The sequence below is a fragment of the Mesocricetus auratus genome, unplaced genomic scaffold (genome assembly GCF_017639785.1).
Source record: "Mesocricetus auratus isolate SY011 unplaced genomic scaffold, BCM_Maur_2.0 Super-Scaffold_100011, whole genome shotgun sequence".
Lineage (NCBI taxonomy): Eukaryota > Metazoa > Chordata > Mammalia > Rodentia > Cricetidae > Mesocricetus > Mesocricetus auratus.
Window position 1 is genome coordinate 78,312,267 of NW_024429195.1, and position 13,343 is coordinate 78,325,609.

General features: G+C 44.3%; 1 protein-coding gene across 3 annotated transcripts in view; it reads left to right on the forward strand.

Annotated features, from left to right (window-relative positions):
* The window catches only part of Ano4 (anoctamin 4), a 401,571-nt gene that overhangs the window by 10,518 nt on the left and 377,710 nt on the right, over nucleotides 1–13,343 (forward strand). For all 3 annotated transcript variants that reach the window (XM_021225955.2, XM_040755102.1, XM_040755103.1), the window contains exons 2-3: nucleotides 2,693–2,776; nucleotides 11,729–11,980. In XM_021225955.2, coding sequence (XP_021081614.2) covers nucleotides 2,693–2,776; nucleotides 11,729–11,980 — 336 coding nt within the window. The remainder of the gene's footprint in view (nucleotides 1–2,692; nucleotides 2,777–11,728; nucleotides 11,981–13,343) is intronic.

The following is a 13,343-nucleotide window of genomic DNA, read 5'->3' on the forward strand; positions in this document are numbered from 1 at the left end:
GGGCACTGGGCTTCTTAAATATTTTTATTATTTAGTACTTTAAGTTTTTTTTTTAACCTTCTCAGATTAGACTAATTGAGAGCTTTCACAGAGAGCTAGAATATTGACTGTTTTGCGTATGGACCATTCCTACAGTTAATTTCTCCAATCTCTCAGGCTGGCTTTAATTATTTTTCTAGTGTGGGTTGTGATCTCTTTGGGAGGGTTGAAGGACCCTTTCACAGGGGTCTCCTAAAACCATCAGAAAACATAGATGTTTACGTTATGACTCATAACAGTAGAAAAATTACAGTTATGAAGTAGCAATGAAACAATGTGAGGAACTGTATAAAGGGTCACAGCAATAGGAAGGTTGAGAACCACTAAACTAAGATGTCTGCCTTTTCTTTCTCTTGCATATTTGTGCAGAATTGACGTTCCTGATTTGTTTTACTACAATATCCACCCTCTAGATTTCCTTTTAAAAGTTATAAACCCTAACCTTTGCACAAGTGGGGAAGACACGTTATAATTAAACAAATAGTTGTAAGATGAGTGTCACGGGACCAAAACCCAGGTCAAGTGACAAATCATATTCTGCAAGAACTAGCCTTGCCTTACACCCTCTCATAATTTAAACTCTTTCCTCCACCACTACACTCACTTGAGTGGTAATTATTTTATTATTGTTACATGCAGGGTTACTGCCCATGTATGAATCTATGAGCAATGTAATTTAGTTCTGTTTTTACTCAAGTGTTTTTGATTGTGTGTGTGTGTGTGTGTGGGTGTGTGTGGTGTGTGTGTGGCATGTGTGTGTGTGAGTGTTGTGGTGTGTGAGTATGTGTGTGTAGTGTGTGATGTGTGTGTGTGTGGTGTGTGTGTGGCATGTGGGTGTGGGTGTGTGTATGTGTGTGTGAGTGTGTGTGGTGTGTGAGTATGTGTGTGTAGTGTGTAGTGTGTGTGTGTGTGTGTGTGTGTGTGGTGTGTGTGCATGTATTGCAGGTGCAGATGGAGGCCAGAGGACACCTCATGTGTTGTTCATGTTTGGGGGATGTGCCCAGCAGGCTAGGCCGGCCAGTAAGCCTCAGGACCTGTATGTCTCCACCTCTGTCTGTCACTGGGTTACACAGGACACCACTATACTAGGCTTTGTTAGTTTTTAGCGTGAGTTCTGGGGGATCAAACTCAGCCCCTCTTTCTTGAAAGGCAATTTTTTAACTGCAGCGCCATCCCAGCCCCGTTGTTCAGGTTTTCAGGAGGAGAACCACATGTACTGTATATTGTTTTTATTCAACATTATGTGCCTGAGATTAATATGATATTTTATGAGGCTTTCTGCCATTCATTTTCTTTTCTATGTAATATTCTGTTTTATTCTCTTAAAATATAGAAAAAGAACAATAGTTAACACAAAGCAAATGTTTTATGCTGTTAGATGTGGTTATAGAAAGACTATTATTAGCTGACTTAATGGTAACATAATGTCAAGTGTCTATACCTCTAATATTAAGGAACAAAGACCTATAGAGAAATAATGTGCCCACACATCGGAACAAGATATAGACTCCAGGATCTGTATCACTATCTCCATCCATCCATCCATCCATCCATCCATCCATCCATCCATCCATCCATCCATCCATCTACTCCAGGATCTACAGGCTTCATTGATTTCATTCACTTTCAAGGTTTTCCCTGGTTACATGATATTTTCCTTTTCCTGAAATTGGTTCCTCAAGGACTAAATCAGTATTAAGGCTCTCCTGAAAAATCTGTCTAAGTGCCGTGTGTAAGTTTTTGATTGACGTTTTCTGTCTGAGGCTCTTAGATGTGTTGCTCCCTTTCCCACATGGCTTCCTGTGTCACACATGGCCACGCGTCTTTGTGTGTTTGCTGCCCCGCATTTACCACTGAGATGGGATGGTTTTGCATTTCGGTTTGTTCACGGCCCTTCCTGGGCATTCCTTTCTAGTTCAAGCATCTTGCTTTTCTATTGACCCCCAGTTTTCCGTGTGCTTTTCTCCTTCATGTCTGTTCTTCACCCGTAGTCACCCTTCACGTGTTTTTCTCTGTGTTGTTTGCGTTTTTCATGCCTTCGACCTTGCCCCCTAAAAATCTCCTTTCCAGGATCTCCTAAGGACAGGCTGCCAGTGAAGGCAAGGATCTGGAACAACACCCTTAGGGCGGGTAGACTCGTTGGCAGTGCTTTAGGTCTGTATTTGGTTGATCCAGCAGATCCCACAATACTGCCTCGTGAACCAGGTACGCATTTCCCGTGGCTGACCCAGTTCTCATGGGCTGGCTGGACCTTATCTCCCCATCCCTCAGGTCAGCCTTAGAACCGCCATGCTCAGGTGGAGGCAATAATACTGAGTTACGCAACTTGAACGAGTTAAAGAACCTATACAGAGCAAAGCTGGGCTTCAAAGGCAGGTCTTCCTGTTTCTTTACAGTTATAACCAGGAAGAACTCAAAGCAGTTCTTCCGTGAGTCATTGAACATTGTGGAGTAGTTTGTGTCTGCCCTCGCCAAGTTCAGGGATTGCTGGCGTGTAAAACAGAACACAACTTTGTGTGCCAGCGGATGAACACGAGAGCACCTGTGTCACAGACACAGAGCTGGCTCTGTTGTTTTTCCTCAGTCATAAGCTTACATTGTGGTCATGGCAACCATGAAGCATATTAACCTTCTCGTCTTATTTTCTTAACAGACAAGGATGTGAGCAGTGCGAGTTATAACCTGTCGTCCGCGACAACGGGCAGCTACTACAGCTGTGTCAGCCAGATCACCATAGGTGAGCAATTGCAGCCACGGCTATATAACAGGGTTAACCTGGGCGGGAGGGTGGCTTAGGAAGAAAGCAGAAAATGTACCCATGAAAGAATTGATTTTCAGAGCCACAGGGATTGCTGGCCGGCTCGCTTCCTGGGGCGCCCTCTTGCGGATTCCTGCTGCCATTGACAGGAGTTGGAAAAACTAGTCTTGTCTGGCTTTAATAACTTTCTAACATTTGCTTTAGTACACTTAATGCCACAATCGAGTTTCTTTTCAGCACCCGTGGAGTATTATTAAGTGTTCTTTTAGAAAGAAACCTTCTGTAATTGAAAATAGCAAACTAATCTCCGGAAAAAATAACTGGCAGTTTTGTCCACCAGTCCTTGGAGTAAAGGTGCATTCTTTCTGGTCTGTAGGAAGCAAGTGTTCATGTGGCGCTAAAATCCAAAGTCAGGGTCTCTGTTAGGATCTGAACCAGAAAGAACCAGACGAACATAATGTCCTCTATCTCCCTGATGTCCTTTGGCACCTACTCAGGTTTGGGCTCTTGGCCGACCTTAAAGGCGTTCTGTGGTCTAAGGGATCCTGTGTGTACTAGCCACCCTGTCCCTTCCCTCTAAGAATGACATCTCCACACCCCGCAGTCTGTGACATTGGAAATTTGGAGTCCTCAGACTGGGGCGTGCTGTTCTCTTCTCTGCCTGCCCAAAGCCCACGGAACCTGCAGTGCATGGGCAGAGCACAGTGTGTGCTCCCGGATGTCTCCCACTTCCCTTCCTACTCAAACTTGAGTGCATTTACTGTGCCCTAAGGGGGAAGACTAACCTTTACTTTTGTTTGTTGAGTCTGCCCTCTCCATGTCTTTCTACTTCCAAAGTCCTTGTCTGATCCACGTCTAAGAACCCACGAACAGTTTTTAAAAAGATTTGATGTGTTTATTTATTTTTTATTATTTTTCTTTTCTTTATTTTTAAATTTAAATTAGAAACAAGGTTGCTTCACATGTCAATCCCAGGTCCCTCTCCCTTTCCCTCTCCTCCTCCCGTGCCCTCCTACCAACCCCCACAATATCCCCTCATTTCCCCAGGGAGGATGAGGTCCTCCATGGGGGTGTCCATAGTCTGTCATTTCATGCAGGTCAGGGCCTAGGCCCTCCCCCAAGAGTCCAGACTGAGAGAGCATTTCTCATTGTTGGATGGGCACCCAAAGTCCATTTGTATGCCAGGGATAAATACTGATCTATTACCCAAGGCCCAATAGATTGCCTAGGCCTCCTCACTGACACCCACATTCAGGGGGTCTTGATCAGTCCCATGCTGGATTCCCAGCCATCAGTCTGGGGTTCAAGAGCTCCCCCTTGTTCAGGTCAGCTGTTTCTGTGGGTTAAACAAGCCCAGTCTTGACCCCTATGCTCATCAGTTCTCTCTGTCTGTCACTGGGTTTCTTGAGTTCAGCTCATTGTTTAGCTGTGGGTGTCTGCCTCTCCTTCCATCAGTCATTGGTTGAAGGTTCTGTTTCCCAGACTCTCTGGCAGTGGAATTGTAGGCTGGCACTCCCCTGATCCATATCTAAAATTCATATATGAGTGAGTAATGTTTGTCTTTTTGTGACTGTGTTACCTCATTCAGGATGTTTTTTTCTAGTTCCATCCATTTGCCTGAAAATTTCAAGATTCCATTATTTTTTTCCACTGTGTAAATGTACCACATTTTCTTTATCCACTCTTCAGTTGAGGGGCATCTAGGTTGCTTCCAGGTTCTGGCTATTACAAATAATGCTGCTATGAACATAGTGGAACAGATGTCCTTGTTGTATAAATGTGCATCTTTTGGATATATGCCTAAGAGTGGAATTGCTGGGTCTTGTGGTAGACTGATTCCCGTTTTTCTGAGGAATCTCCATACTGATTTCCAAAGTGGCTGTACAAGTTTGCACTCCCACCAGCAGTGGAGGAGTGTTCCCCTTTCTCCACAACATCTCCAGCATAAACTGTCATTGGTGTTTTTGATTTTAGCCATTCTGACAGGAGTACGATGGTAACTCAGAGTTGTTTTGATTTGCATTTCCTGGATGGCTAGGGACACTGAGCACTTTCTCAAGCATCTCTCAGCCATTTTAGATTCCTCTATTGAGAATTCTCTATTTAGTTCTGTACCCCACCTTTTAATTGGATCCTTTGGTATTTATTTATTTATCCGTTATGCATACCGTATTCTGCCTGCATGACAGAAGAGGGCACCAGATCTCATTACAGATGGTTGTGAGCCACCATGTGGTTGGTTGCTGGGAATTGAACTCAGGACCTCTGGAAGAGCAGCCAGTGCTCTTAACCTCTGAGTCATTTCTCCAGACCTCACTTCTTTCTCTATGTTCTTGAGTCCAGAATCTTAGGCAGTGACTTACAAAAACAACAACAAAAAATGGTGGTAATCAAGATCGCCCTTATTTTGTATCTGTCAGTGGCTGTTGGCTCCCTACTCTCACCATTTACTTAATAGGAACTCTGTGAGACGGTACCAATATTTCTTCATTGTACAGATTAGGAGGCTTGGTTTGTTTTTGTTTTTGTCTTTGTCTTTCATGCAGTTATTAGTATGCTCTGGATTTCAGGACAAGTCTGTTGGAAACCCATGCCTGAGACTTTGGGATGTGGCTTCTCTAACTGCCACACTGGGGAGCTCTATAAAATATTGATGAGCCTGTAAAGTGGATTTTAATTCTTTTGATTTTAAAGTTACACAAGTATATTTGAGCATAAAACTAGACATAGACACCTTCTGTTCTAAATAGCTATAAAAATCACATTGAATTTAAAGATGCTATAATGCAAAATAGCCCTGATCCCTGATTAGTTTAATAAGGGTGTCCTTTGGCTTTGCTGGGATGCAGTTGCTGCTCCAAAGGCAACATGCTAGCAGTAACAGGAAGGAGACCTTTGACCCCACACCATACTCCTGGGTATTGTTTGAAGGGTCCGCACTTTCATCACCTCTGCATAATCTACTTGAAAGTCTGTGACTGCTCACTGATCTGAGGTCCCAAATCTTTGTTTGGTGTGAGTACACCCTGACATACCCACTCCTCCTCTCAAGAAGTCTGTGGATTGGCATCGCTTTATTCAAACACCAAAGCAGATTCAAGCATTAAAATTAAATAGTGGAACTTGGCCCAGAAAGTTGATTTTCTTTTTACTTTACAATGAAGAATAATGACATTTTAAAAATCCTCTGGAGCTCACCCTTCAGATCTAGTTTGAAAATATCAGATACTTAAGATGTTTTTAGAGATACTTGTCAATCACGGGAGGTCACAGAGGGAGGGCCTGCAGTAAGAGAGTAAGAACCTGAATGCCCAGTGTGGATGAGAGATGATCCTGATAGTGATCTTGCTGTGTTTCCTGTATGAGAACCTCGTGTCCTAGGCCAGTTAGTGGCTGCGACTAGTTTTGACATGAGAGAGTAACAAACCAAGGGTGTAGGGTCAAGAGGCATGTCTGGAGGGAGAGGGATAGGATAGTGGCTGACAGTGGTCATGAACTCAGTCTGAGGGTAGACAAGTGTGTTCTGTGATTTTGAGTCAGGGTGACAATGAGTCTAGCCATTGTGGGAGATGCTGAAGTTAGGAAAAGGATGGAACAAATACAGTTTATATGGGCCGGGCTTAGCCATTATAGTTTGGATGCGAGGTGTGCATACAACTCCATAAAAATCCCTTGTAGGAAACTGGAATTTTGGGAAGAATGGTTAGATGAATCTAGAGCATTGTCTGCAGAGAGGCCGGCTGAGTCTTTGGGATTATCTGAGATCAAGAGAGTGAGAGTCACCATGTTCGGTGTGCAGAGGGGGCTGAGGGCCGGCCTGAAGGGAAACCCAGGTAGGGGAGAAAGAAGGACACAGTAAGAGGATGAAGCAAACACGTTTCTTGAAAACCTAGAGCAAGTCAGAGGTCACAACCAGCTGTGGTGACAATCCTGCATGGGTTCATGTTGCAAAGGGATTGGTGGGCCACAGACTTGAGAATGAAGACTGATGAAACTGGAGGAGGGGCTGGCAGGAGGGGGCTGGCAGGAGGGATGATGTAGTAGAAGACCCTGTGGGAGGTGGTTTCCCTAAGTGCATTTCTGAGTACTTCCTCATCTAATACTGACAAAATCCTGAGGTAGATAGCATTACTGCCCCACTTTATAGATGAGGAAACTGAGACCCTGGGAGGTTATGCAATTGCCTCTAGACTCTCTGGTAGTGAGAACTGGGGTTTGAACATAGGCAACCTTGCTTCTGTTGGAGGCACTCCTGTAACCTGGCATCCTTCACACAGGGACAAATGCTCTTTCTTTGTCCAGGAGCTGTAGCTACCATGTCAGGTTGCACGGATTATACTATGTCTCCCAAAAGGTATCTTGAAGTCTCAGTCTTCTGTACCTGTGAAGGTGACCATATTTGGAAGCAGGGTCTCTGTGAAACGTCATCATGTTAAGATGATATCATACTTGCTTTCCCTAATCCACCAGTGTGCCTGTAATGAGAGGAATCACAGAGTTATAAGGGACAGTGCCTTGTGACAATGGAGTAAGATGTCTGTCAGCCAAGGAATAGCAGTGAATTCAGTAACATAAGGACCCAAGAGAAAGGCAGGGACCATTATCTCTGGCAGAGGCCTCACTTTAGATTTCTATCCTCTAGAACACTGACACATACGTTTCTGCTGTGTTAGGCTGTACAGCTTGTGACATATGGTTACAGGAGCTCTACAAATCTAACTCTGAAGGGGAGCTGGGAACAGAAGATGCTTAGTCTTTTCCAATGGTGATGATGTAACCAAAAGACTCAGGTCCCTCATTGGCCAAGACCATGAGAAGTTATTATTTCATTAACAGAAGGCCAGCAGCAGGCTTGTTCTTTGGAACTGTTGTGAGAGGCTTCCTCCTCTCTGCTGTCTTGGTGGCTTATCCTCCTGGTGGTAGCCACTGTGCAGAGAGGGAACACAGTGTCTCCTCAGGCCTCTGCTTGAAGGGCCAACAGATCTGGCTTGTATCATCGTGTCTATGGTGTTCCATGACCATCTCTGAGCCAATCCACTGACCTTATTCCTATCAAGGCCACTTGAGGCTCTGGATAGGTGTGGGGGGATGAAATCACCTGTTGTGAGCCTGAGGGCTCCTCGGTGGGACAGATTCCCCAAGACAAAGTCAAGACTAGGAGGAGGAAAGGGCTTAAGATTCTGCAGAGACAACAGGTGGTGTCTATGATGCACAGTCTGGCTGAAGTCCAGGCACCTTGGTAACACTCATGGCAAACAGAATATGGCTACCAATTCTAGACACAGTGCTAGCAGCAAGACACCTTTCTTTGGATCATTTAAAGAGTTTGGTCTGAACAGTTCTGTGTTTTCTCTCATCCCCTGTACTCATCGTCTTCAAGCAGAGTTTCTCAACTTGTGGGTCATTGTAACGTATAGTTTTCCTGCCAGCCTGGTTCCAGAGCTGCGCCAGTCCCAAATGAACACACAGGAGGCTATATTAATTATGAAGCTGTTGGCTATCTGCTATTGTTTCTCATTGGCTAGCTCTGACTTAATTATTGACCCATAATTACCAATGTATATTTTATAAGGACTTATCTTTACGAGGACGCACTCCTGCAGCGTCCTTTCCTCCCAGCAGATCACATGGCGATGACTCTCTTCACTACATTTCCCAGAATCCTCCTAGACTCCTAGTCCCACCTATCTTGCTTCTCTATTGGCCAACAGTGCTTTATTGACATATACACAGGACTTCCCACATCAGATCATGATCCCTTTGGGATCGAATGACCCTTTCACAGGGTTCGCTTAAGACCATCAAAAAACATGGATATTTACATTACCATCCATAACAATAGCAAAACTACAGTTATGAAGTAGTAATGAAATAATTTTGTGGTTGGGGGTCAGCACAACAGGAGGAACTGTATTAAAGGGTCATAGGACTGGGAAGGCTGAGAACCACTGTCTTAGGGAAGAGTCATCTTGCACAGTAACTTCATATGTGAGGATCTAAGTCACAGGATTTGTGTAGATAAATCTCTGCATGAGATACTGAAGCAGAGGTGTCAGAAAGAGTCCAGGCACATAAAATCACTCTTCCCAAGCCCTTCAATATGTCTTGGCTCTTGACCAAGTCTGTATTTTTGGTAGATCTTACCCACGTGTTAAACGTGTAAGAACCCTAGAGGTGATTAGCGCCAGTGTTCTCCCCAAGAATACTGACAGCTCTGGTGTGGTTTCTATACTTTCTGTCACAGTTTTGAGTCTGGCAAGTGACAATGTTGGTGTTGAACTTTTGTTTTCTTTATTCTCATTTTTGGATGTTGAATTTAAAGGGAACCGAGAGACACCTGTTGCCACCTTTCCCCGACAGGATTGATGTTGCCAGAGGGAGCACGGGCCTGCCCCTGGTGTGACATCCTGCTTCCTGTGTCTTTGTTGCCAGCTCTTCTTTTGGTTGACTGTTGCCTCAAAATCCTTTGACTTCATTGCTACTTTTAAATTTAGCATCCCATTTACATTTGATCATAACGATGTGACTTTTACTTTAGCTCATTCGTATCAATGAAATGGATTAAAATAAACCCTCCAGCCGTGTGAACAGCATCTTGATCTGCTTTGCCTCCCAGATGAAATCTAGCCTTCGTCTCTTGGCGTGTCTCATATTAACCCACCCTTTTCATTTTGTGTTTTCTTCAGACTGCTTCCACATTGCATCCCATGATCTGTACCTAAGTGACATCTGCAAAAGCCTGCAGAGGCCAGACAGGCCCAGCGGATGAGTGACGAAAGCTGGGCTGAGGTGTTAGGGAGTGTGGGGTCTGTGGCAGATTGATGTAGACTTGGCTGCCATGTGGGATACAGTGCAGTGTTATTTAATATTCATGAGAAATTCAAGAGATAGTTTTTCACGAGAAATCAAAAAGTGGCTTTTTTGTGAGCATGGTTTAGATTTAGATTTTATTCACTTCAAGTTTTACTTCAAATTACCAAAAAGGGCGGTGTACTGGGTGGTTTTGTGTGGCAAATTGACACAAGGTAGAGTCATCAGAAGAAGGAGCCTGAGCTGAGGATATGCCTCATTGAGATCCAGCTGTAAGGCATTTTCTCAATTAGTGATCAGTGGGGGCAGGCCCAGCCCATGGTAGACGGTGCCATCCCTGGGCTGCTGGTCCTGGGTTCTATAAGAAGGTGGGTTGACCAGTCACAAAAAGAGAAACATGGTATGTACTCACTCATATATGGATTTTAGACATGAATCAGGAGAGTGCCAGCTTACAATCCCACTGCCAGAGAATATGGGAAACAACCTTCATCCAGTGGCTGATGGAAGCAGAGGCAGACACCCACAGCTAAACACTGAACTGAACTCCTGCAACACAGTGACAGAGGGAGGAGTGATGAGCAAAGGGGTCAAGACTGGGCTGGTGAAACCCACAGAAACAGCTGACCTGAACAAGGGGGAGCTCTTGGACCCCAGACTAATGGCGGTGTGGCTAGCATAGGACTGATAAAGACCCCCTGAATGTGGGTGTCAGTGAGGAGGCCTAGGTAATCTATGGGGCCTTGGGTAGTATTTATCCCTGCTGTACAAATGGACTTTGGGTGCCCATCCCACATTGAGGGATGCTCTCTCAGCCTGGACTCTTGGGGGAGGGCCTAGGCCCTGCACTGGATGAAATGACAGACTCTGGAGATCCTCCATGGAGGCCTCACCCTCCCTGGGGATCGGAGTGGAGACTGGGTGGGGGTTTGGGATCCCTGGTGGGAGGGTCGGGGGAGAGAGAGGAAGTTGGGATTGACATGTGAACCAAGCTTGTTTCTAACTTAAATTTAAAAAAAAAAAAGGAAGAAAAAAATGTTGGTTGAGCAAGTCAGGGGAAGCAAGCCGGTAAGCAGCATCCTCCATGGCCTCTGCAGCAGCTCCTGTCTCTGGGATCCTGCCCTGTGTTAGTTCCTGTCCTGACTTCCTTCAGTGATGAACAGCAATGCTGAAGTATCAGCCAAACAAACCCATTCCTTGCCGACTTGCTTTTTGGTCATGGTGTTTCGTAACAGCAGTAGAAACCTAACAGAGACAGGTGGAATAAACAAGATATTTCCACACAACAGATTTCTCCCACTGGCTTGAGATGCCAACTTCGTCTATAAAGCTGTATTCATGCTACCTTCTCCACGGCCTCACTTCCCCAACATGGAGGGGCCCCTCCCTAGAACTCCCAAGGGGAAGTTTCTGTTCTCCTTTTGATGTCTTTGTCCTCTTTGTCTTCTGGATGGTTATAGTTTTGGGTTCAGACACCTCTGGGCTTGCATTCTGCCTTTGGCATTTGTGGGCTTCTTGATCTAGGGGAAGCTGATCGCTACTTTTGTCATCCACAAAACTGAAATAGTTAATAGTGCCCTTTGCAACTGCTGTATGGGTTTGAGAGTGGCTTTGTAAAGTGTCTAGCATATAGCTGGCCTTCAATTGCTTTTTAAAAATTTATGATGGGGGGGGCTGGAGGGATGGTCCAGCAGTTTAGAGTGTTTGCTGCTCTTGAGTGGCTCACAACTGCCTGTAACTCCAACTGCTTCAAATTGGACATGATCATTGGGCCTCTGTGGACAACTGTGGCACACACACACACACACACACACACACACACACACACACACACACACACACAAATCCCACCTAAAATCCTTCATGATCACAAATCTTGTCTGCTTTGTTAGAGTACCTAGAAGGCAAAGACTAGGCACCTAGCACGCGCTATGTGTTTAACGTGACAAATGAAAACGGTTCATCAAGTGTGACAATACCTGTCTGCTTATTGTGAGCATGCATCATTTCAAATGGTGTTTGATTTGCCTCACAGATTAAGAGTTTTTGAAAAATACACTAAAACCAACAGTGTATAAGGTTTTGATTGTAGTTACTGACTTAATCTGTTTTTCTCCACAGGCTATGATGTTGCTGGGCCTGTTGCAATCGGACTCACCCACTGGAAAAATCCCTATGTCCAAAACAGACCCACCCTCCCATCAGATCTGCCCCTCTTCCTCTCCAAAGATGGAGGCATCCCTGTGTACCACCAATCCTTTCCTCGAAAAGCAGACCTGGCCACACCCTTGTCCTGTCCAGCCTCCCTGTCCATCACCCCAGTGCCTTCTTACAGTAGCAGCAGCCAGGAGACCCTGAGTCAAGACACAACAGGTAGGAGTGTTGGCCTCTTTGAAGGTTCATGCTTTGTTGTAGCTAAGGTTCTTTTATGCATTTTTCTCTGCTGAACAGACTGCTCCTATGTTTCTCTCTGTGTGTGACGCTCCGGACTGGTATAGTATCTCCATGTTCCCTGTGTTTGATCATTTAGCTGGACTACAAGGGAGGTTGTGCTTAGAGACTAAACCCTTTCTGGGAAACAACTTTGAGTCAGGATTTTAAGAACAGTGTGCAACTTTTTGCTGTCTAATTTCCTTTTGAATGACTTAGAGCCCCACCAAATTGACCTGTGTCAGGGGTCTTGAAAACCATTGCCCATGGGTAAAATCTGGACAGCCAGTGTCTTGCTTTTGAATGGCCAAAGAATTAGAAACAGTTGGTTGTTTTTTAACCTATACAATTCCACCAACATGACTGCCTAAAGCTGAGATGAACAAGAACAATTGACTGCTAAAGTTGATGGGGGAAAGACCACGGGGGCTCAGCCTGTTACAAGGAACTCCAGGCAAGTAAGGGTTGCTGAGAGCAGGAGATACAGTCTTCCCCAGGGAAGAGCTCACCAACTGGTTATCCAACACCAAATGGTTAGTCCTGAAAGCATACACAAAAGTAGCATTATGTAGACTGAGAAGGATTTTATATATACATATATATATATATGTCTGTACATATACATATCTGCATGTAGCAACAATTAATGAAAAAAGAAGCCGTGAGTTTGATGAGTTTGAAAGAGAGCATGGAGAGGTATATGTGAAGGTTTACAGGGAGGAAAGGGAAAGGAGAAATGTTGTGATTATATTATAATCTCAAAAATAGAAGAAAAAATAGTTTTTTTCATTTTAAGTGGTTGAAAAATAATATTTTATGACTATGAAAATTATATAAAGTTTGAATTTTCTTATATCAGGTCTTATTGGATTCAGCCATACTTTTATTTATGCATAATCTATGGTGATTTTTGCAAAACAATGCAGAGTCAAGTAACAGATTTTTATAGCTCATAATGCCTAAATTATTTACTGTCTGGTCCCATTTTGGAAACTATTTGCTGACCACTGATGTATGTGATCTTTAGAAATCATAAGACAAGCAACCAAGGCAAAAAAATCATTTATGACCTGTCACATTTGAAGTCAGCTGCAGGAAGCTCTCCTTGGGCAAAGGTGGTCACTGTCCTTATTTCCGAAGCTTGAGGTGGAGGTTTAATTGATGCAAAACAAAACAAAACCAAACCAAACCATGCTGCTCTATTTTCTTCTATAGCCACAGCACTTAGCGATAAAGTGCTCAAATCCAATGTGTGACCCCCTGCTCAGAAACTAAATCTTTGCAGGATGGGAGTTCTTGGCAAGCA